Below are 23,887 nucleotides of genomic sequence, written 5' to 3' on the forward strand. Positions count from 1 at the left end.
AAGTCCTGAATATTATTATTCCTATTGGACCCTAAACTACAATATCAGCTGTCTGTCAACCGACCAGCCAGTTGCCCAAATGCCGGCATACATCAAAGAGCTCTGCGGCGGAGCTAGTAGTAGCCTAGCAGGAGCTATCGTATGACAAAGCAGCCTAGTTATAAATCTTTTGATATTTCTCTTATATTCATTATGACGGTAATAAAGTGATCATTTTTGTTTTTCATGTTCCTTTTTTGAACGAATATGGGTCACAGAGACACGGAAGTTACCGCTGAAAGCGACTTTTGCCGGCGTACAGAGAGCATGTCCACGTGAATGACTAATGAATAATTATTGCGTTCGAACAAGTTTAATTATTGCGTTCGAACGACATAATTATTGCGTTCGCACGAGTTAATCATTTCGAGGGAACGGGATAGTATTTCGAGGGATCGCAATAGTATCTTGTGGGAACAAGATAATCTGTGGGAACAAGATATTAATCTGTGGGAACAAGATATATTTTTATATCTTAATGTCAGGACACAGGCTCCGTACTTTCACGACAGGCAGGGGACTTTATCATTGTAACAGTAATAAAATCAAATGAATAATAACCAAATAAATGTCTGTGGGTTGTTCACAGAAATAAAGCTTCAGTTGTCCATGCACAATCTTAGGTAAACGTGCAGAATGTGGCGAATCTCTTAAATGGCTCATACACTGACCAAAAATATAAACGCAACACTTTTGTTATTGCTCCCATTTTTTATGGTATGAACTCAAAGATGTGTAACATTTCCCACATACACAAAATAACCAGTTCTCTGAAATATTGTTCACAAATCGGTCTAAATATATGATAGTGAGCACTTCTCCTTTGCCAAGACAATCCATCCCACCTCACAGGTGTGCCATATCAAGGTGCTGATTAGACAGCATGATTATTGCACAGGTGTGCCTTAAACTGGCCACAAGAAAAGGCCACTCTGAAATCTTCAGTTGTATCACACAGCACAATGCCACAGATGTCGCAAGTTTTGAGGGAGCGTGCAATTGGCATGCTGATAGCAGGAATGTCCACCAGAGCTGTTGCTAGGGAATTGAATGTCCATTTCTCCACCATAAGCCGTCTCCAAAGGCCTTTCCGAGAATTTGGCAGCACATCCAACCGGCCTCACAACTGCAGACCACGTGTAACCACACCAGCCCAAGACCTCCACATCCAGCATGTCCACCTCCAAGATCGTCTGAGACCAGCCACTCGGACAGCTGCTGAAACAATCGGTTTGCATAACAACAGAATTTCTGCACAAACTGTCAGAAACCGTCTCAGGGAAGCTCATCTGCATGCTCGTCGTCCTCATCGAGGTCTCGACCTCACTACAGTTCGTCGTTGTAACCGACTTGAGTGTGCAAATGCTCACATGCGATGGCGTCTGGCACGTTGGAAAGGTGTTCTCTTCACGGATGAATCCCGGTTTACACTGTTCAGGGCAGATGGCAGACAGCGTGTGTGGCGTCACGTGGGTGAGCGGTTTTCTGATGTCAATGTTGTGGATCGAGGAGCCCATGGTGGTGGTGGGGTTATGGTATGGGCAGGCATATGTTATGGGCGAAGAACACAGGTGCATTTCATTGATGGCATTTTGAATGCACAGAGATACCGTGACGAGATCCTGGGCCCCATTGTTGTGCCGTACATCCAACAACCTCACCTCATGTTGCAGCATGATAATGCACGGCCCCATGTTGCAAGGATCTGTACACAATTCTTGGAAGCTGAAAACATCCCAGTTCTTGCATGGCCAGCATACTCACCGGACATGTCAACCATTGAGCATGTTTGGGATGCTCTGGATCGGCGTATACGACAGCGTGTTCCAGTTCCTGCTAATATCCAGCAACTTCGCACAGCCATTGAAGAAGAGTGGACCAACATTCCACAGGCCACAATATACACCCTGATCAACTCTATGCGAAGGAGATGTGTCGCACTTCATGAGGCAAATGGTGGTCACACCAGATACTGACTGGTTGTCTGAGTCCCCTGACCCCCTCAATAAAACAAAACGGAAGATTTCAGAGTGGCCTTTTCCTGTGGCCAGTCTAAGGCACACCTGTGCAATAATCATGCTGTCTAATCAACATCTTGATATGGCACACCTGCGAAATGGGATGGATTGTCTTGGCAAAGGAGAAGTGCTCACTATCACAGATTTAGACAAATTTGTGAACAATATTTCAGAGAACTGGTTATTTTGTGTATGTGGAAAATGTTTCAAATCTTTGAGTTCATACCATAAAAAATGGGAGCAATAACAAAAGTGTTGCATTTATGTTTTTGGTCAGTGTATGAGCAGTCTCTTTAGGTTTTTGTCTTCTTTCCTTATAATCCAGTTTTTGAGGTTCCAGGAGGCTAGTCTAGTAGACACCACTGTTCGTTCTCTCTGATCAATTTCCTAGGTTCAATACCGGCATTCTGAATCTATGTTTCCCTCAATGTTTTCCCTTACCTAACCTTGTTGTCATTTTTTTTGCCGTTTTGATGGGGGGCGGGGTCACGTTAAAGTTCTATGACTGGGGCAAAGTGAGGTTGCTGTAGCAAAATTTTTAGCTTAGCTCACTTTTTAATTCAAATAGGCTTTATTTACGTGAGGAAACAATACCAGGGATAGGGATTCGGTTTTCCGTGCTTCTGTGGAGAGCCTAAAAAAATAATAATGCAAAAAAAGAAAAAAAGGGACTCTATCTGGTGTCATTCAGGGGGCAGGGTTAAAAGGGTGGGCGTGTAGTAGTTTCTGGGACTCCTGCTCTACGCCGTCTTACCGGAGGTCCTCAACATGAACTTCTTCACTGCAATACTACTGTAACATCTCATCTCTTTAGGATGGAAAACTGATCCAACCAAGCTGACCCAAGAGCTAGAACTGAGCTGAACACAAACTAACTGGGCCAAAACCTGAGACTCTGCAGATTGACACTATGAGCAGGTTATAAGGCATTTCCATTTCACATGTTTTTCAGAGAAAGATTTTAAATACCTGATTATGATAAATTCTAACTAGTCAACATGCTTGAGGGAGGGTGCTGAGGGAGCTGGCTTCTCTGTCTCACGATTCACCCACACAAATTTAAAAGGGTCTTTCCTGGAAGGTACCTGTCTCCCGCAGCCAAAGATTCAGTCATATAACATAAATCTGTTTTTGGGGTGTTTGTTTGTGATGCTGGAGGACAATTTTCCTAACAGACTTCAAAATGAGTGTAAATGTCAGCCCATTCTCAATGCTATGCACTTGTTCCAGTTGACACTCATTGGTCAAATCTCAGATAGATAGCAGAAGCAGAATGAAAAGCCTCTGAAAAAACTTCAGCTTGGAAAAACTCCTGTGGAGCTGTTGATCTCCAAGTAAGCATTTACGCAAGCAAGTGAAAGATTTCCGGGTGACTGATGCTCAACTGTTTATCCATTAAATGCTGCATTTCTGGAGCTGCTACTCCCTTTTCCTGTTTCACTGACAAACTGTGAAGGGGAAAAAATGCACAACGTCGTTTTTAAAAACTCTGATAAGGTTAAAGTGCTCATATTACCTTCAAGAAATTTACACAGGTTCAATAAAATATGGAGAAAAATACATGTTCTGCCTTTGATTTGAACTGAAATGCGATCATAAAGTCGCGGAGCTCCGTAAACGCATTTACCTTAGATTACTAAAAAATGGGCTGCTGTTGGCAGTTTGATTTATTGCCTAAAGAAAGTCATTTACATTCTCTCAACAGAATCCTCTGGTGACTGACCTGAGAAGCACGGAAGTTCTTATGGCAGTCTTAAGAGAGAGCTGCGCAGCTGAAAGTAACCCCCTCTTCTCTTCAGGATGGAGTTACAGACGTGTTAGCACCGACGGCACAGTGAAGCAGTCTTTGGCAAAGAGTCTGGGAGGATCAGCAGAACATTGCAGAAAACCTAAAACATTTGTTTTTTAAACCTTGTGCTATCCTATGGGGTCAAGATGAGCATTGATGTGTTCTCCCTACCATGACAAAGGTGGATAAAGGTGGAGAGGATGCCATGTAATCCATGGACACCAGTGAAGATCACAAATCATTGAAGAAAAAAGGTTCAGTACCCTGGTTAGTGGGTCTAGATGACCCAACGCCCAATGGTAAAGTGCCTAGGAAAGCACAAGGGCCAGAGGGACTCTAATGTCATCAAAACAATAGTCTCTTCATTCAAACATGCAAAATTTAAATACAAATCCTAAAACAGACAGTCTAACCTGTGCAAGGCATAGACATCCAACAGGCAACCAATCAACTACCTGTAGGGTGACACGGCTTCCTTTACTTTTGATCTCTGTAAGGTAATTGTTATTGCTTCTCACGTGATCCGTGCACACTCCTTGCTGCAGCCAGATCGTTAGAAATGAAGAAATTATCCAATCAGAGAGTAGTTTGTGTGGACATCCTATGGGCATTTATGGATCACATGCAGACTCTGTGCGTGCAGCATTCGCACAGTCACCTAGGAGTCAGAAATCACAATTCACTAACGACTAGAGTGTGGCGTAAGGATACTGTACAACAACATCACCCAAACGTCAGTATCAAGTGCGTGACCTCACAAATACTTCACATTTACCACACCACAACAATGGTTTGTTCCATTTTCATGACGTCCCCTAAGGTGGTGACACGAGCCTTAAGGGAACTGCAGACACACCTGCCCCCCTGTTAAGAAGCGGCCACTCCTCTCTACGACCCTCCCCAGACCTGGACAACACAAAAACCTGCAGCATCCCCCGTACGGGTGCATGTGACTATGGGCTTAATAATGCCTGCAATCTTTGTTGACACAGGAGATCCCTCACCTTAACAGAAAATAGTGATTCAGTTTTCAGAAACTGTTGTATGTTCAACATCCCCGGCCAGCTTCTCTACTATCCCTGAGGAAAACATCAAATCAGTAACAAAGGTTCCAGGGAGGATGCAACATAACGTCCATGCCATTCTCACATCATATCTTTGGAGGGATATTCATGCCACCACATTGCAAACAAAACTTTCAAAGTATCAAATGAAAATATTAAATATTTGTTTTCAAAAAAATTTTTTTCCTATTAAAAACTGTTTGCTTTCAAAAATATTTGTGTCTGCAACACAAACATTTGCTTTCAAAAACGCTAAAATGAAACTTAATAACAAAAATCAAAGACTGGGAAAAAGCGAGATGAGACAAAACGTGAAAACTTTTGTCTTGCAAAATCAAAAAGATTTTTAAAATGTAGACGTTAGAACGTTTTGTTGGCAATGTGGTGGCATAAATATTACTTCACATATATCTTATAACAATAACAAGGGTAGAAGAAAAGAAGTAGCTTTGAAATAAAAATAAAGCTACTTTGGAAAATATTGATTTTGAAATCTGAGGTTCTGAAAAAACATAGAATTATAATAATATTCAACATGATTAAAAATGAATAATTTAAAATGCTGTTTTAAAAAAAGGAACAGGTTTTTGAAGCAAAATGAAATATATTTAATGATATAATGGCTAATTTAAAATCTGTGTGCTGGTTTTTCACAATTTCATGATCTTTTTATTTATTTATGAGAGATTTATTGGTTGATTGTTGCACAATGTCATATTTATTTATTTAATTATGAACAGTTTGGGACTCCATATGCCTGCACTTTAGGTCTTCACCATGTGGGAGCACTTGGAGCATCATGAAACCAAAGGAATGATAAAAGAGACAACTTGTAGACCAGCATCTCTGTCTGGACATCTTTTCCAATGGAAGAGAATACTCAGCATTCCTTGATGTCAGTGTCACCTATGTTCTAAAAAACTGAATTCACAAGATTTCTAAATCCTTGCCTTCTGTTTTTATTTTGTTCAAAACACTGTGTTTTTGAGAATGGTTCTGTAGAAGAAACATTGAAGGATTTGTGGTTGGTTTTGCAGACAAAACACCAAAAGGAAAACAATTTCAAAGCCCAACACAGGTTTGACAATTTGTTGCTCTTTAATTTAGGCAGTACTCATGATATGAGGCGAGTCTCCAGCTGTCCCATCACTCTGAAGTGATGAAGCTGCAGCGTTCGAAATAAGCGGTTATCCTGTTGTCCGAGACAACCAGATTTCACGGAGGACAACCAAAAATGAACCTGATGGTTGTCCGTGTGACAACCTGGTCTTTTATTCAACATTTTGGTATTTTTCGACTATTTTTCAAAGTTTTTGGGAAACCGTCGTATGTAATCAATTTTCTGATATATTATAGGGTAAGATGAAGTATTTTCATTTGACCATAACAGTATTTGTTTTACATGGCAATACCATGTGTCACCAGATGCCTCAATATTTAGTAAAATGTTTGTTTTTAATATTTGAAGAGTTTTTTAAATGGCCATCATAAGAGGCAGTTGATATTAGATGTATAGAAGAAAAAAAGATGTAAGTACTGACATCTAAGTAGGTTTCGTTGCTGTTGAATATTGATATCGTAGGACAACCAAAAATTGGGAAGGACAACCAAATATTACTTGCCAGGTTGTCCAGAGGACAACCATTTTTTCCCCTTTATTTATAACGCTGAGCTGTGATGGGTCGGGATGAAGTGATGTTTTTGTCCCAGAGAGCTGTCTGCCACCAATACTTCATTTACCATCTAGACCTCCCTGTGCAGGCCACTACCAGCTCTAGGTCTGTTTTATTACAAATTAAGTTCATCAACTTAAAGAGGGAGTGAGGACAATCTTTAGGAAAAACATAGTTTTAAGGAAAAATAACAGTTTAATAAACCAAAGTAGTTATGATAAAAGGAAGAAAAGCCAACTGTGAAAGTTCAATCTTCATGTTGTCTTTCATTTTATGCATCTAATTTGTGTGTCTGTAATTGTGCATAGATAATTAAATCTGATAAATGACCAAAGTAGGTGTCAGGTCACTTTAAACTACAAATACTCCAAGTCTCTTTCACCACCTCTTTTACAAAAACCTCAACAGACAGAGAAAGGATTGAAGGTGTGGTTTATTTGTGTTTACAGCAACGCCTTTCATCCCCATCTGCAAAGTCTCTTAACCCTTTCACACCAACGACGCCAACTCCCAAATAGACTCACTCTAACATGCCGGAAAGTTTTTGGCCCCAAAAAAGGTGTGTGTGTGTGTGGTGGTGGTTGGGGGGGGGGGGGGGGGTAGGTGTGTTTGTGTGTGTGTGTGTGGGGGGGGGGGGGGGTCCGGCTAATCATTCTTCCGGTTCCGGCTAATCGTGTCTAGGGGCCCTGGTCCGCTTGCATTTACTTCCACTATGCAGACGAGATCATAGTCAGCTTAATGAGAGCGAAAAGGAAATCAATGTGACACGGTCATGTTAGGAGGACGCCCACTCCTACCTGAGTATGAGATCTGCAGTCGTGGGCCTGTCTGTCTCCACGCCTTGGCGTCTGCAGCAACGCTACTTGTTGCAGGCTGCAGCCACAGGAGAGGCAAGAGACACACCAGCAGCATCTGAAGACGAGCACCCCTCCTGGATTGCAGTTTTCCCACTGGTTGCATGACAGCAGCAACAATTACGCTCATCTCTGGTCAATCTTCTGCACCACAGAGAGACTGATGGAAGGCATCACAGCACTTCAGCTGGTGGTAGAGAGCAGAAACAACAGTAACATCAGCTGTAATTTAGTTCTGCTTTTTCACAACACAAAACATGCAAAACATGAAACAAGCAAAGACAGTTCAGCTTGAACCCCATTGAAAATTCCTGTATTAGACCCAACAAGTGGTTGCAGGAATTTTTTCTTTTTCTTTTCTTTTTTTTCTTTTTTCCATGGACCGGCACTATTTCTGAATAACGCACCACATCTTTGGATCAGCATGCCTGTCACAAGAACAGGCAGACGGCTGGTTCCAAGTGCAGCAGGTTTATTAGCTCAGCAAGAAATCCACAAAAAGCTAATTCAGGGTCAGGCAGACAGAGGTCAATAACGAGCATGAGAGCATCAGAGAAGAGGCAGGGATAGTCAGGGATCAGGCAAGAGTCGGGGCAGGCGGCATGCAAAAAACAGAGTCAGAAAGCAGAAAATCCTATCCAAATTAGTGATGGCAACACTGACATGTCGGTGTTGCCATCACTAGCTGATAAAGTTAAAGCCCATGTCAGTGCGCGTTTCACTCCAGGAGAAGTCACGTGACCGATACAGCCACTGTGTCGGTGAGAGCACCACGCAAAGACAAACTCAAACAAAGAGTAAGGCAGAACATTGCCTTCTGAGAAACTGCCATTCAGTGTCTCAGATATTCCACTATATAATTCCTTAACTACTGACTACAGAATCAGGTGTTTCCCACCTGTGGGTGTCACACACAGAGGCAGCAAGACAAGCATGAATGGAAAACGCTCAAAGACTGGGCTGGATACCCTCGATTTATGGGGTTTCTTCTTTGTAGACTATGTTATTCAATTAAAATGAAGCAATCAACCAGCAGCTGTAGATCTGTACTTGGGTTGAAATAAAAACATCTAAACAAAGATCCGCTTGAAGAGCTGTGAACTGCAGAACATGGAAACCTTGTGTGAAATCTTAACGTCACATGATCATTACAATTGTCCAAAGTTGACGGGAGGAAGCAGCCTCCTCAGACTGTCAACATGGAGATCGACAAAGAACAAACTGTTATTTCCTCTCTGCTCATCCAACAGACGCACATGCATGTCTGTGAGCATGTGTGTGCCTCACAATTAAACTAAATCTCTGAGGAACTCTCCTCTTCTGATGCCTCTCCGTTGTTCATCTTTCAGCATATCCTCTCAGGGGTCGCCACAGCCAATCAGCTTTCACTGATTCTCACAAGGAGTTTGGCAAAGATTTTTTTTACACCGGATGTCCTTCCTGGCACAACCCTGTATTTTATCCGAGCTGGGGACCGGCACAGGGAGACCCAGACTTAGGCCTGCGGATGAAGTTCATCTCCAAAACTTAACCTGAACTCATGTTTAGAAACTAAAGACTTGGAGTTGCTACTTCTGAGCATCTCTGCTTCAGGTTCTTGAATGTCACAAACTGAATCTGTCTATCTCCGCCATCTCACACCCATTGATACTACTGTCTTTGCTCACTGATCAATGTCTCACAGTCCAGCTGTGGTGCTTATCTGTGTGCATTTGCCCTCAATATATTGTAAAAAGAAAATCCAGGACAAAGTAACATGTTAGTGTTATGCAGAACTCTGGTGTTGCGTTCCATCAAATATTGGTAATTGACATGATGTGATGACTCTGATGTCCCAGGTTCAGCAGGGAGGGTGAAGGCAGCCAGGCAGAGGATGGCAGTCCTTGTATGTGCAGATGCTGAGGCGTTCTTTGCATCTAAAGTAGTGAGGATTAAACGATACAGAGGCTTCAGAGCTTGTGTCACTCTTCCCGAAGTGGTGTTGTTCGAAGTGTCCAGTGTTGTTATGGGAACAGCTACAGCGCCTGCAGCGACCTCGGTCTTTTCTCGCTCTGAGGAAAGTGATCGTCATGAGAAAAAAAAGCATCACTTCAGATGGGAAAGTTCACGTCTTCCCACTTGTTTTTGTCCAGATGATGAAAAGAAAAAGGTTTAAAAACAGTCTAAATCAGGGGTCGGGAACCTAAGGCTCGCGAGCCATATATGGCTCTTTTGATGGTCACATGTGGCTCACAGACAAATCTTTAATTCAAATTTTTTTTCTTCATTAGACCAGTCCTTCTCGTGCGCGATGCGATGGCAGAGGCGCGCAGTAGTAGCGGTGCTTAGAGAGACAAATCTGCGCCAGCACTAGTATAAGTTTAAAATTGTCTATTAATTCACAGAGTTTGTACCACCCGGAAATCTGTGAATTGCCGTGCCTAAAACTGCGCGCTCCCGTCTCTGAGAAAGAGCGCGCAGATGCGGGGAGGGGATGTGTGAGGAAGAAAGCAGAGGGTGGGGCTGAGGTGTTGTGGGGACAGGCAGCAGGTGAATCGCGCAGGGATTGTAAATAGGTAAAACCCGCTGCCTGTCACTCACTGCAGCGTGTGAGTGTGTGTTTGGCTCCAGGTCCGCATGTGAGCAGTCTTTGTCACATCTACAGAACATTCATACCAACCTAAGATCACGTTTAAAGTCTCAACGCCTGAACGAAGCAGAAACTCACCACGGATCAACCAGACTAGACCATCAGCAAAACTACCACGAGAAATACTCATCATTTATTAGAAACAGCATAACAATGTTATTAAAAAGAATCCACAGACTTATTGTACTTTAAAAAGGTTGAAATTACATCAAATGCACACATTCACTTGTATTTTAGTTTTAAACATATTGTCGCGGACTGAGTTGGATGGCTGTTGGGCCGCGTTAAAAGTTCTGGAGTTCATTGACCGCATCAAGCAGAGATCTGATTGGCTCTCAGTTCTGTCGCTCAGCCTGTTGTTAGGTAGTTTGGACCAATGGGGTTCAGCTATGGGCCGAATAAGGGAAAGGGGAGGGCTGCAGCGGGAGCAGGTGAATATAAAGTTGGGAGACGCGCTCTCGTCTCGTCTCGGCGGGAGAGATTCAGGAGTTGCTGAATGAATTGTTCGGCGTTTGTTGCGGTCTGCAATAACAAGAACAAAGAACCTTAAAAGAGGTTAAGTCTCCGTGCCTCAGTGTGGGAAAGAGACACTACATTATTGTATGGCTCTTTCGAAATTACATTTCAAAATATGTGGCGTTTATGGCTCTCTTGGCCAAAAAGGTTCCCGACCCCTGGTCTAAATAGTTCGATTCCTCCATGGTGTTACGTCCTCGTGTCTCATTTCATCCCTCTAATGTTCTCTTCTCTTTCTCATCAAATTTATTTTAAAACTCATTGTGATTTAAAATAGATTTGTTAGATCAATTACATATCAGGATGAATAAAATGCTCAAAAAATGAATGACAAAATTGAAAAGGGAACAGGATCTAAAACGCAGGCTGTGGAGTTTACTAGGGATATAACTCAACCGAGCATCAACCAGGACAAAACTACCAAATGTTTCCTCATTGCAAGTGATCTATTAAAGCCAGTGTATTGCACAGACAGAAGGTTAGATCTTATTGCGTTCATTTTATCCATAAAGTCATCTTCAAAGTCCAGCCATGTCACATTAAATGGCACGGAGCACTTGTTGGAATCTTTGTTTATTAAAAAATCAATTGTTTTAAAAAGAATTGTTTTTCTTTATTGTGTCAGAAACACAGACACTACGAATACAAAAGGAAATCCTTAAAGCTTTTTTCACTGACAAAACACTGTGCGTAATCAATGGGAAAATATTCAGTGTGAACATTCATGACTTCATTCAATACATGCTTTATATTCTGTGATCCTTTCATGTCATGTTGGTGGTTCTGGGTCCTGTGCACACTCAGCAGCTTGATCAGTGGTTTTTTGTCTGCTACAGGAGTCTAACGTGGAGCAAACCCAAACTTTGTCACACGCACCTGATGGAGCATACTTGGGACTGAAAAAGAACCCTACTGGGTGAGGCTTGGTGGTCCTCCAACAGTCGTTTTCCTTTTTCCTTGTGTAATACTTAAGACAAGAGAGAAATTCAATTGAATTACTTGAATGGAAGAATGCAGACAGGTTAAAACTATTAGTTTACAAAAAAAAAAAAAAATCCTGAAATGAGACAACCAACAAATAGGCAGCTTTTTGTGTGACCCTTTTGCTGTTAGGAAAGGAAACGTTTGTTTAAATCACATGTGTCAAACTCAAGGCCCGGGGGCCAAATGTGGCCCTCCATGTCATTTTATGTGGCCCGTGTGAGCTTTTAATTTTTTTGATTTCTTAAAATAAAAATTAAAAAATGGTGTGTATTTATTCATATCTTGTCACTTGAAAAAGTTATAATAAATAAATAATGAGTAATTTAACATTAAGTAGTAGTTAAATTTATTTTTCATTACATTTAGTAACAAGTATAAGTTATATCTGGCCCTTTGAGGACAACCACTATGCTGATGTGGCCCTCAGTGAAAATGAGTTTGACCCCCCCTTGGTTTAAATAAAGACCAAAGAATGTCTGAAAAAAGTCTTTATTGTTTCACAGTAGGAATGTTTGAGGATTTACACAAAAAGTTGGTGCTTGAATAAAGAGGAAACTATCCAGAGAAAAGGGATTCTGTTTTCCTGGTGAAGTTCATGCATCTACCACACAGCTGCTGTGACACCTTTGAGGGGCCGCTGATGCTCCTCTTCTGCCTGCCTGCTCTGGAGGATAACTGCCCCTCTGTAGCCAAATTAAACTAATATGTTCTGCATTTTGTGACTCATTACTTTAAGTTAAAGACAGTAACATTTTATACAGAACTTTTTTTTTTTTGCACACCAGTCTATTGTGCAATAAAACTGCAGTAATACTTCAAAGACCAGGAGACTTTCAAAGCAGTACTGTAGGGTCAGGCTACAGCACTGTACACACTACTGCCCCTTCTCTGAATGCCTCACATGCTTTCTGTGACCTTCATCCCTCAGGAGAATAAAGCATGCCTCGCTCCTGGTGGAAAGGATTAAGCAGTTTTATGATGTTTACAGGATGATATAAGGTGAAAAGGTGGCTGTACTTGAGGAAAACCAGAAAAATCTCATTTCAACTTTTTGGCTGATTTACTAGCAAAGAGATATGGTGGCTGCTATCTTTTCCATATATTACTTTTCCCCCCCTGTTACTCATACTTTCTATCCCTTGATCCTCTCGGTTCAATCCTTTTAACTCTGTGTCTTTGGTGACAGCTTCAATCATCTGTCCATTTGTTGCTTTCCTTATTCCCCACCTCTGATAGTTTTCATCTTTATCCGTCCAGCCCTGAGGCTTTACAGCTTCTCCCTGCCAAACAGCTAATCCTCACCATGATTTACTAACTTTTCTTTATATACTGATCTTCCCTGTTTATTACTTAAGCAATAACAAGCTCCAGTTTTTTCCTCCTCCTTTGAATCTTAATCTACCTTATAACTCTCTCTTATATGCAACCCTGACTCTTTTCCTGTCATGGCCCTAAAGGGGGAAAAAAATCAGCCGTCTTTCCTCAATTTATGACTTCCCAAATTCAAATGATCAACAAAACTGGCTATGGATGCCGACTTGGAAATAGGGCCACCATCAGTCAATGTGAGGGGGATCTGCAGGTCTCCCCCACTGCCCTGCAGATGCTCCTAACGACACCAAGAACCAGACAAGCGCAGATAGAAAGCACACAGCAACGTCCGGACAGAACTGACAGCATCAAAAACCAGCCAATGCATTAGCTAAGTACAGAACATTCCTATGTCTCATCTTTACATCTGGATCAAATTAGCACTTCTCAAGCACCTGCTTTATAACAGCGTCTCTTACTGTAAAAACAAAAGGCAATTCAGGGAATCCATCAACCCAACAGGAACCTCTTTTAACCCTTGTGTTATCCTATGGTCTCCAGATGACCATAGGACGTGTTCTCCCTACCATGCACTCAAAAAACGTTCACTTTGAATGAACATAAAAAAATTATGGAAAGGATTTCCACATGATTAGATTGCGTTACTTGAACAAAAATGAATCATGTTGGTCCTACTTAATTTATTTAGGTTGGCTCAACTTAATGAATTTAGGTTGGGTCAACTTAATGTATTTAGGTTCAAACTAATAAATTTAAGTTGATTCAATTTAAATAGAGCAGTTGCACCCAACTTTAAATTGATATTGTTGCTCACTCTAAAAAGAAAAAAGTTGATCCAATTTAATTGAATCACTTCAATTGGTCACACATAAGTAAATTAAGTTTATTTAACTTGTATTTCTATTTATTTCTATAATTTTATTTATTCATCTGTAATTGATATGTCGTTCCAAAGTTACAACCAATGGGTCTTTTAATTTTCACATCAAAGACATGCATTACCCAGCAAAGTCCCACATCACAAGACAGGAGCTCAATTACCGCGAACTCTGTGTTAAGTATTGGAACATTAACAGTTTGCCACACAAGGGGGTTGGTCTTCATCCTCTACCAAACTTTAACTCATGGTGCAAAAAAAAATAAACTTAACAGTTTAAATCACTAGTTAAAACAGAGTAAAACAGCTAGACAATAAAACCCATGGACAAAAACTCACACTTAGACCCCAATCTGCCCAGATAGACAAAGAAAATGGTATCCCACAATTCCTTGCGATTACTAATACATCCAATTTAATGGTATCATGTTGGATCAACATGATTGAAATTAGTAACTTTTAAATGGATTATTTTTATGTACAATCGACATGATTCATTCACGTAAGATTTACAAACATAAAATTTTCTGGTTGAAATGACAAGTTACTTTTTCGTTAACTTAATTGGCTGGTAATTTCCTTTTTTTGAGTGTGACAAAGGGGGATAAAGGTGGAAAGATTTCATGTAATCCATGGACACCAGTGAAGATCACAAATCATTGAAGAAAAAAGGTTCAGAGCACTGTCTAGTGGGTCTAGATGACCCAAATCCCAATGTTAAAGTGCCTAGGATAGCACAAGGGTTAAGAAAACACTTTGAACCATCCAACATTTTGGCTGGTGGAGAACATAAGGAAGCCTTAAGGTGGATAGAAACAATAAAAACGAGAGACATAAAATCTTCCACAACTCCTCCGAATCCCTTTGAGAAGGCTGTAGTAAAAAGAGAAGGTGCAAATGTCCACAAAGCAAACACAGCCACTAAAAAAGCAGAAACTTTCAGCAGGAATAAAGAAAAATGAGAAAATGCATTTCCATCATATGTTTATAAAAGACCGCGTCAAATGAGAAACAACACTTCTGTAAAATGGACTGAGCTCTGAAAGCAAAGCCTGAACGTTTGCAAGCACTGGCTCGACATCTGAGAGGAAAAGCAGTGAGTCTTCCCCCCAAACAGAGTCTTCATCTTTCTGAACAGCTCCTGACATTGTGCTGGCGTCTGTGGCCAACAGCTGTAAGGTCAAATATCTGCATCCAACTATTTCACTGCTCCTCTTTGTTACGCACTGTATGAAGGTTCTTTAAGCATCTTTCTATGACCATCACTGCTCCATAGTCACTCGCTTTGCTGCTGAAGGTGAAGACATGAATGAACCTAGAAAAACAGCGCACAGTCACAAGGCAACAACTTTAACCTTCCAAAAGAGTTCACCATTCTGTCCAGCTCTCAAAATCATGCAGCTCACAGCAACATTTCAGCTCATTTCCCCCTTTACACATACAAGCATTAAGGATGAGGAAGTACTAACAGGGCTTCATGTTGCAGCACTGCCGTGTCAAAAGCTAAATCTATAACTGAACAAAGTGTGACTTTAAAAAATTGGACTATGTATGAAGAAATAGGAATCATAACCACAGTTTGGATATTATTCATAAAACACTCTTTTTTCCAATTTTGAGGGAGTTTTTTTTTGCAAAAAACTTGTTTATCTTAAAGTCATGGAACACGTTCCTCCACTCCACCTTGGTTCAAATCTACAATCTAGTTTTCCTGGACATTGGCACATGGGTCTGTTTCAGTTGAAGTGATGTTGCTCGGCACTCTGTGGTTGTTTGGGTTAGGTTGCACTCTTGGCCATGTCTGGAAAGAGCTGTCTGCTATTTGTGGTTCCAGAAAAGGAGGCTGCAGCCTTCTGGAGGCCTCAGAGACGTGATGTAAGTCCCACTGCAGGATGCCAGCAAACAAAGTCCATTATCATTGATTATTGTATAATAATAGTTCTTGTTTTTTTTAGCTGCAGAAGAAACTCCTGTCACCACATATTCTGTTGAAAGGGAAAATGTTGATGTTGCTGCTGGTAAATTCAAATCTAGCCAATATGGAACCTAAATAAAACTTATAGTTTCATGATTACTTAAAAGAAAGCCAGACATGTGCGCACACACACAAAAGTGAAGCCACTTCTTTCCAACATTCTGCTTCCAGTGTCACAGTAACTGTTATGTAAATTTGATTGGACTGTTTGACTTTTCACTGTTTGCTTTTGTTAAAGTTATGTATCGTATGTTCCAGAGGCTCCAAGAGAGGCGTGTAGGGAAGAGGAGCCTACTGGATCCAAAATTCCACCTACTTCAAATCCAATTGATCCAGCTGAAGGAGCAGGCAGATGGGCACAACTGGGGGAAGAAGGCTCCCCCCGTGTGACAAAAGGGGTTAATTCAAATATACACCTACTGTAAAAGATTCATAACCCCTATTGTAAAAGTAAAATAGGTCCAACACAATAAGCTCTCAGCTCTCATCTTTTTTCTCAGCTGTTGGACAGGACAAGTAAAAAATTAAAAATCAATCAATCAATCCCTGTTGTTCAGTGTGACAAAATACTTTGTAACTGAAAAATGAAGTTTATTTAGATATTTTTACACAATTATGTGTCTCAAACTACTTCTGAGTTTGGTTAAGATCTGAGGAGAGCAGGTTATAGTTTATTTATGAAGCATCATTTTGTAAGGCTGTGCAACTGGCTGATCATACTTTAGTGTTTGTGACAGACCTATTAGTCCACCTATAAAGATGATCTTTTCATCTGCTGGAAACACCAACAGCACATATGATACATATGATATACATATACATATGATACTTAAGACAGGTTAGGAATTGTGGAGAGGGTCTTTGGGAAATCTCTTTCGCAGGTTTCTGCTTCCTTAGTTATGATTGACTGTTGCTCACAGCAAACTTTAAAGTTCAGCAGGTCGTTTCGATTCCTCATGGAACAAGCTTTTGATGCAGGAGAGCTGGGACTTCCTCAAATCCTCCTTTGAGATTAGTTGTACTTTGAGATAAGGAGTGCAGGAGCTCTGAGGCATAAACTTAAACCCAATGAGCCAATAAATTCAGCTCCATAGCTTTTCATCAAGCTTGGGTGTGTCTGGAGAGCAGCCTGGTGAGGCCTGGCTGCTCCTTTATGTCTCAGATTTCCCCTCATTTTCAACACATTTGATAGAAATACTTACAGGTCTGACACGATCCATGAAACCAGGCTCTGCATGAACCTTTAGACATGAAGGCTTTTTACTGCCGTTGGTGAGATGGTCGGCTTCTGTCCTCTCTGAGACCTGACCTCATTTTTAAGAATTTGTTTCTGGACTGAATTCAGAAAACTGGCTTCAGAAAACCTGCAGCTCCCTTTGCTGTATAAATCAGACAAACTGTAGAAATGAATCTTCGCTGTGCTGGACCTCCCAGTCTCTTCTGCGTCACTGACTAAGATGCCAGAGAAGGCTTGTCTTCTGGTTTGAAAACAGTAAACGGGGACCACTTTCTGACCTGCATGGAACCCCACAATTCATGAGGGCTTTTTGCAGAGAAAACATCCACGTTTCTTCAGTCCACTAAGATTCTGATAAACAGTTCAGCCACTTCAATAAGCCTGTAGGATATTCCTCAGAGGGAAGACTGTGTGGTCATGTGACACACACGTCTGTGGTGGGGGGCGTTTTTCCCACAAAGATGACTGCAACTGTCCAGACAAACAAGCATCAATGTGAGGATTGAACTACTATGGATGAGCTCCGTCTGTAACTTCCCTCCATGACCCCCTCCCCGTTTTTAAACCAAGGCCTCAGGAATTTGGTCCCAGTTCTTCCTCTTCTCCTCTCCAGGGGTTTCTGGGAAGAGGAAAACAGCTGATGTCCTGCACTTCCAGATGACAGCATGAGGCCACAGACAAATAGTAGACAGCCCCCTCCCCACCATTCCTACAGAAAGCCCATGTCCTCAAATTCAGTCACACTCCAGGGCTTCCTCACCGTCTGAGTCAAAGCAGCAGCAGTTTGTCTTCAAAGCGTGTCGAGAACCCGTGGAGCAGAAGGCTGCACTCATACTTCATGAAACGAGGACTAAAAGATTATTTTACAGTTTTCCTCAAATAATAAACATTTTTTTAAATAAAAGGAATCTTGGAGATAGCAAATCCTGGCCTCTTTTGCAGAGCATCTGGCCAAAATGTGGGAAAACATCATGAAAGTAAATGTTTCTCCTATTACTGCATTAGTTACAGTTAATTAATTACAGCCTTTTCTTTTTATTGCCCTAATCTCATTTTTAATGTACAACTACTGCCAGGTTCTAAAATAAAAAACAATGTCCAACTGTTTAAATGCATGAACGTTTTATTTGAACTCAGCTGAGTTCAGCCGTGTTGCCGCTGTGACGTGGTCAGTGTGCGACTTTGTAGTCCTTATAGAATAAACTCAAAAGCCAACGACCACGCCACAGGTATTATCCATTAAGTAAAGGATAAGCCTGGCAAGGTGTTCGTTATCATAAATTAATGGGGTACACAGAGAGTTGATCACATGGGACAGTGGAAACAGGTATGTCGACGCTTATAAGTAGCTTGTAACGCTTGTAAGACATTTAGGGCCCCTTGGTTGGGAGGGTGAGGGGACATCACTGTGTGTAATCAAGAGATGTCCCCTCAGTGCCCTTACTGCCAATTTTAACTGCACCCCCTTAGTACACACACCCCTTACTCCTCCAAATATAAATTCCAACATATACACACATACATACACACACACACCCTCACAAACACACACGCATTTTGCAAGGAAGGTGGCACCTTGGACCATCTGTCCCCTACCCCATCCCTGGTAGGGGGAACTGGGCCATTGGCAACGGTGGCCGCGTTCCCTGGGTGCTGGTTTTCTGGGCCCGGAAGTGCTCTCTCCACACAGGGAGAGGGATCCCTGAGCTTTCTGGCAAGGCCAAGAGCCGGGGATCACATCAAACCTGAGCCGGGGGTATCCTTGTCCCTGTGGTATGGGTTCTTTTTTCTCACCATCATATTAATTCCGTTACCGTCTGTTGATGTTTTGTTTTTGAATTCTTTGATGATTTTTAGAATTTCTGTTGCTTTCTTTTGGTTTCAAACAGATTGAGTTTGGATTCGTCTTTATGCAGTGTTCGACAGTTTCCTTTTCTGATTTATTAGTACAGTTTATTTTGTCGGGTAACTTTGGCCCTATTTTTACAAAATCTGAATTGAACTCCTTAGTCATATCCTGAATATTGTTGCATATCTCATTTTTACCAACTGAATAGTCTGGATAATTTGTTTTCTCGTTGTGTTTTCTAATGACACTGTTCAATACTTTCCAAATTTCTTTAGTATTTGATGTATTTTTGCATGTTCTTATGAAACTGCTGCAAAAAGTGGCAGACAGACTTGTTTTTTTTTGATGAGCAGTTCTAATTTCAAAATACAGTGAGGTGCTGAAAAGCTCTGGCTGTTTCACCAGGGGTACAGCTGCTTGCTGGGTTTGTTTGGGTGATACATGGTTGACAGTTTGGAGCTTTTTAGCCCACAGAGAAATATGAATGTCAAACAAACGAATCCTCTCCTCTGAACGACGTTGCCTGTGAAAAATGTCAAAGCAGATCCTTATTCGATATAATTCCTCATTTTCAGCTTCTCTGAACTTGTTTGGAGTTTCCAGCCCATGGCGCTCCATTTTACCCCACCCCATCATTCCAGCTGTTTTCTGAGCGACAGAAGCCCCAGTGACAGCTGTTGATGAACCGGTGAGCTGTGCAGTCTACGGAGAAGCAACACTGCTCCTTTCAGCTTTCCTCCATAGCATGAAGTATGGTGCAGATGGCTGCTGGTGGCCTGTTGAAGACAGCCTCTGTGTCCGTTCAGACCTGAGTCTGATGGCTTCCTGCTACAGCCGCCGTGTGAATGCTTGTTTTTCTTCTCACGGCTTTTCTTTTTATCAGCAGGAGCTTCAGAAAAAAAAGGCTGGCTGGTTTTTGTTGAAATGAGAAAGCTTCACGGTTAAGCAGCTCTTTCTGTTCAGAGCAGTGAGGTCTGTGTGTGTGTTTGTCCTCTCTGAAATCTGGAAGTTTAGTGAGGCTGTGTGGGTGGATGTCTGAAACTAGGAGCTTTTCTGCATTTCTGTGCATGCGGTAGCTCGTATGTAGTGTTAGTTGTGTGTGGCTGCTGTCGAGTTAGATGGATGGCTGCTTTTATGTCCGGCCCCTGCATTGAGGGTTTGGGGTTGGTGGTGGATAAAGGAGCACCCGGCAGAGACCCCAGACTTGTTACTGCCTAACAAACCATTTCAATAATGAGTGTAAAAAAGCCCACAGAGTACCTACTGCTGCACACACACAGAACCAATTGCTATCCTGGCAGGAGGCGGGGCGCCCCAAATGTATGTGATCTGTTGCAATAACGGAGTATACAGAGACGGGTCTGAACCAGGAAGAAAAGAGACCAGGCCATTAATGGACATAGTGTAAGCCATGTGGAGTTTACTGTGTGGCTGCTTTTATTTAAGAGGCTTAGTGAAGTTCAGGTCAGCTGCAGGAGACTGGGATGGGGTGCAGGGTAGAAAAAGATTTATCATTACTAATGCCCCTCACTTCATGAATAATGATTCAACATTTGCACATGTGAAGTTATAAATTGGGTAATTCTTATGATAAAGTGAGCTAAATATTTCTAAAAGGCCTTCAGAAGCAGAGTCCTCATATCCTCTCTGTACACAGGGTTCCAGTTTGGTCTGAATAAGTCATTATTGAGGAAGATCATTGGTAGAATGCTATAAAGCATTCAACCCCTTGTTTTCCTGTTTCTCTTTATTTATTTATTTCTTTGTTCTAGTATATTCTACCATTTTTTGGCACTTATCTCATTCTGCAATGTTTAAGCTATTTTAGTCATTCAACTATTAAAATGTTTAGCAGCTTTTTCCAGCTATGACTTTTGGTCCTTCAAATCCTTGAACTTTTCTAGATATTCCAGGATTTACAGGGGGAATCTTTGGCGCAGAAGCTCGCTGGTTCGATACCCAGCACTTGCTTTTTTCACAAAAATATCTTTTTAGATATTATGCTGTTTTCACTTTATTTATGGAAAACTTTGATCATTTCTTTATTTAATTTTATTTTGCCAAATATTATCCTTCAAGTTTCATTTTCATTCAGCTATATAGCATTCCACCCTGTATTTTTTTCTGTAATTGCAGCTCCTTCTAGTTGTTTTTAATTTACAAATGTTTTTACAAAAGGATTTTCTAGTATTGTTTTCGTTCTCACATTGATATTAAACAGTGTAAATCTGGTAAGTGATCAGTTATGTTGAATGTCATTAGTCAACTCGTGTGGGTCTGTTCTATATTATTTATGAAGATATTATAGTGGCCCTTTGATTCTACTGGGCCTGGTTCTGGTTGGACATAAACTCCTGCTGTACATTCTACTGATAATAATATGAATTACCCTGAATATGTCTGAAGATTCTCCTAAAATAACTAAGTTAGCGTAAGTGCTGCCTTATAGGTTTGTAGGCTTCAGTTGTTTGGTTATTCTTATAACACTGATCTTAGAATAATCTGGATTATACTTTTTAATAAACATCCTTAGCTGGTTCTAGCATTTTCATGGGAAATTGTTATTGAAATATGAATAAGTACTTTTTAATAATACTTTAAAATGATTCTTTTCTGACTAATATGTCCAGAAGGAGTATTCCACAAAGCTCAACCCACTTAAACCAAACAAACAAATAAAAAAGGTAACGTTAAACTGAAAACTAAAGCAATAAACTACAACTATCACTAAATTAAACAACAGTTTGAACAAATTGGCTCTGACTGATCAATCACAGAAATGGTTGGAAACTGGTTTTATTATGTGATTTATCAGGCAACTACAAAGCCTTAATATGATCCTAATCAGACTCATGCAAGAGATGCCCCCCCCCCAAGCACATAGAGCAGCCTTTCGAACTGGCACACTGAGTGCACCCCTCATTAGGCGCCTTGGTGTGCAGTGAAAAGGTTTCTATTCATGGATCTGGTGGGAACCATCTTAAAGACCGCCAACCAGCAGGGAGGCCGCCACCTAGGCAGACCCTGCGACTTCTCCTGACACGCAAACAAAGGCGTGAATATGTGTGAAGCTTCAACTTCAAAATGGTCTCATTCCTTCAGTCCTTCTTCATTCTCATCTTCAACCCCCATCTCCCCCTTCAGTCCTCCTCTTTTCTGTGAGGGAAGAAGTCAAGATAAAGAAAAGATGCCTGAGCCCTGCCTGCTGACAGCTGTCACTCCGATGATGAGGACAAGAGAGAAACATTTATAGGTCTATGCTCAGAAAAGCAGAGGCAGTCACATGGTGCCGGTCTAACAGGACTCTTTAGGCTCTAAATAAACTTGGAGACCTGATGCTGCGTTGGTGTGCTTTGAACTTTCAGGCCAACCCACAGTCAAACCATAACACTGTAATGATCTTCCACACTTAAACATAAACTCTTTCACTTGGAACCTAGCAAACGGTTGAACCTTTCAGATGCAATCCACCAAAATGCTTTTTTCTTTTTCTTCTTTTTCTTTGTCTAATTTTGAGTCATTTGATGGAGTTACATTTTGAAATTGAAAAAGTGTTTCTGTATATCCATTTTAAGTGTCAAATTAGACATTTCTAAATGAATTTTGCTACACATTTACCAGAGAACCTTTTGAAAATGAAATGTCAAATACCATTTTCATCATCCTTTTAATTAAGGCACAGAATAAGCGGTGTTGAAAAAGAAAATGAAAAAGCATTTTGGTGGATTGCTTTTTCATTCTAATTTTGAGTCAAAAATGCAGCTTCCTTTTGAAAATGAAAAAGCATTTCTGGTTTTGACTTTTATTTTTAATTATGCTACACAATCACTTCCATAGAAAGTTTCACGTTGTTCCAGAAAACCGTCGGCCTCTGAAAGGTTTTCAAAATGAGGCTTTTAGTTTGAATGACTTCAAGAGGCTGGTTTACAAGCACCTGTCAACAAATTCTGCTTCAGATTTATAGACTTTATGCTGCAGGTGGTGGAAGGACAGGCATGATTTAAAACGTACTCTACTGATGACCAGCCACTACAACATCTTTACAGACACAGGACACGGCCCTCCCTCCAACTGGTTTCAGACCATGCCTCTGGCCTGGTGACAGTGCCCCGGCGCAGGTTCATTTTAGGATTGTAAATTCTTTCTTATAGTCAGAATGGAGGAGAACATCTTCAAACTTTAGAGCCATATGCTGTGTTGAGGACAAAGAGGTTCTCTCCACCTGAATGATAAGACTCACCACTTTCCTGTCAGAGTTGTCCCCAAACCCTGAGACACTAATTCAGTTGAGGACAGGACTAGACTGTAGTGGTTCTAGACTGTTTCTGTTGGCCACATACCTGATAGGTGTTAGTTTTTAAGTAATGCACTCCCCAGGATTGAACATCACTGTGAAGGAACAGCTGGAGCGGAACACTGAACACACAGAAGGTTTGGATAAAAAATATGCAGAAATGCAGTTTTATTCTTAAATTTTTGTATTTATATGTCCTTCATCATGTGAAAAATGCTACAAGGACATGTTAGAAATACCAAAAGCATAATTTTCATTGGAGTGGGTCTGTAAATCTGTCATGGAATGACCCCCACTCAATTATTCTATTTTTGAAGTCCCCAGAAAGTCCGAGCTCAAAAGTGCAAATCTCCTGGTTGCTCAAACATCTGCCAAACTGTGGTTGAATCAAAAACACAATGGGACACACAAACAAACACCAGTGCCCAAAACTGCAGAAACAATGCTCTCAAAAATAAAGTCTTGCACTGTCTGCAGAGTAAAATAAACTCCTCTTCAGAGGACAGGGACAAAACAATGATGATGTTTACATGCGGCGGCATGGGTAAGCTGTGATTCCTGACTCATGTCTGTCTGCAGACAGAGCGGAGCCCAGCAGGGAGCAGACAGATGCTGGACGTGTGTGGAACATTTCCTGCAACAGTTACCACAAAACAGCGTTTGAAAGATCCCCACTCCTATATAAGGACAGGCTGGCTTCCAGAGAAAATGGAAGAATGCCATATTTGAACAGAGTGAAGCGAAAAAAACAAAAAAT

The 23,887-nt window shown here is 41.1% G+C and overlaps 1 protein-coding gene across 2 annotated transcripts in view; it reads right to left on the reverse strand.

Moving 5' to 3' along the window:
* Nucleotides 1-23,887, reverse strand: part of si:dkey-49n23.1 (semaphorin-3D) — a 79,828-nt gene that overhangs the window by 45,833 nt on the left and 10,108 nt on the right. For both annotated transcript variants that reach the window (XM_023954800.2, XM_078946968.1), the window contains exon 2: nt 7,381-7,624. In XM_023954800.2, coding sequence (XP_023810568.1) covers nt 7,381-7,567 — 187 coding nt within the window. In that variant the 5' untranslated portion in view covers nt 7,568-7,624. The remainder of the gene's footprint in view (nt 1-7,380; nt 7,625-23,887) is intronic.

Source organism: Oryzias latipes, chromosome 5 (assembly GCF_053564925.1).
Source record: "Oryzias latipes strain Hd-rR chromosome 5, Olatipes_Hd-rR_3.1".
NCBI lineage: Eukaryota > Metazoa > Chordata > Actinopteri > Beloniformes > Adrianichthyidae > Oryzias > Oryzias latipes.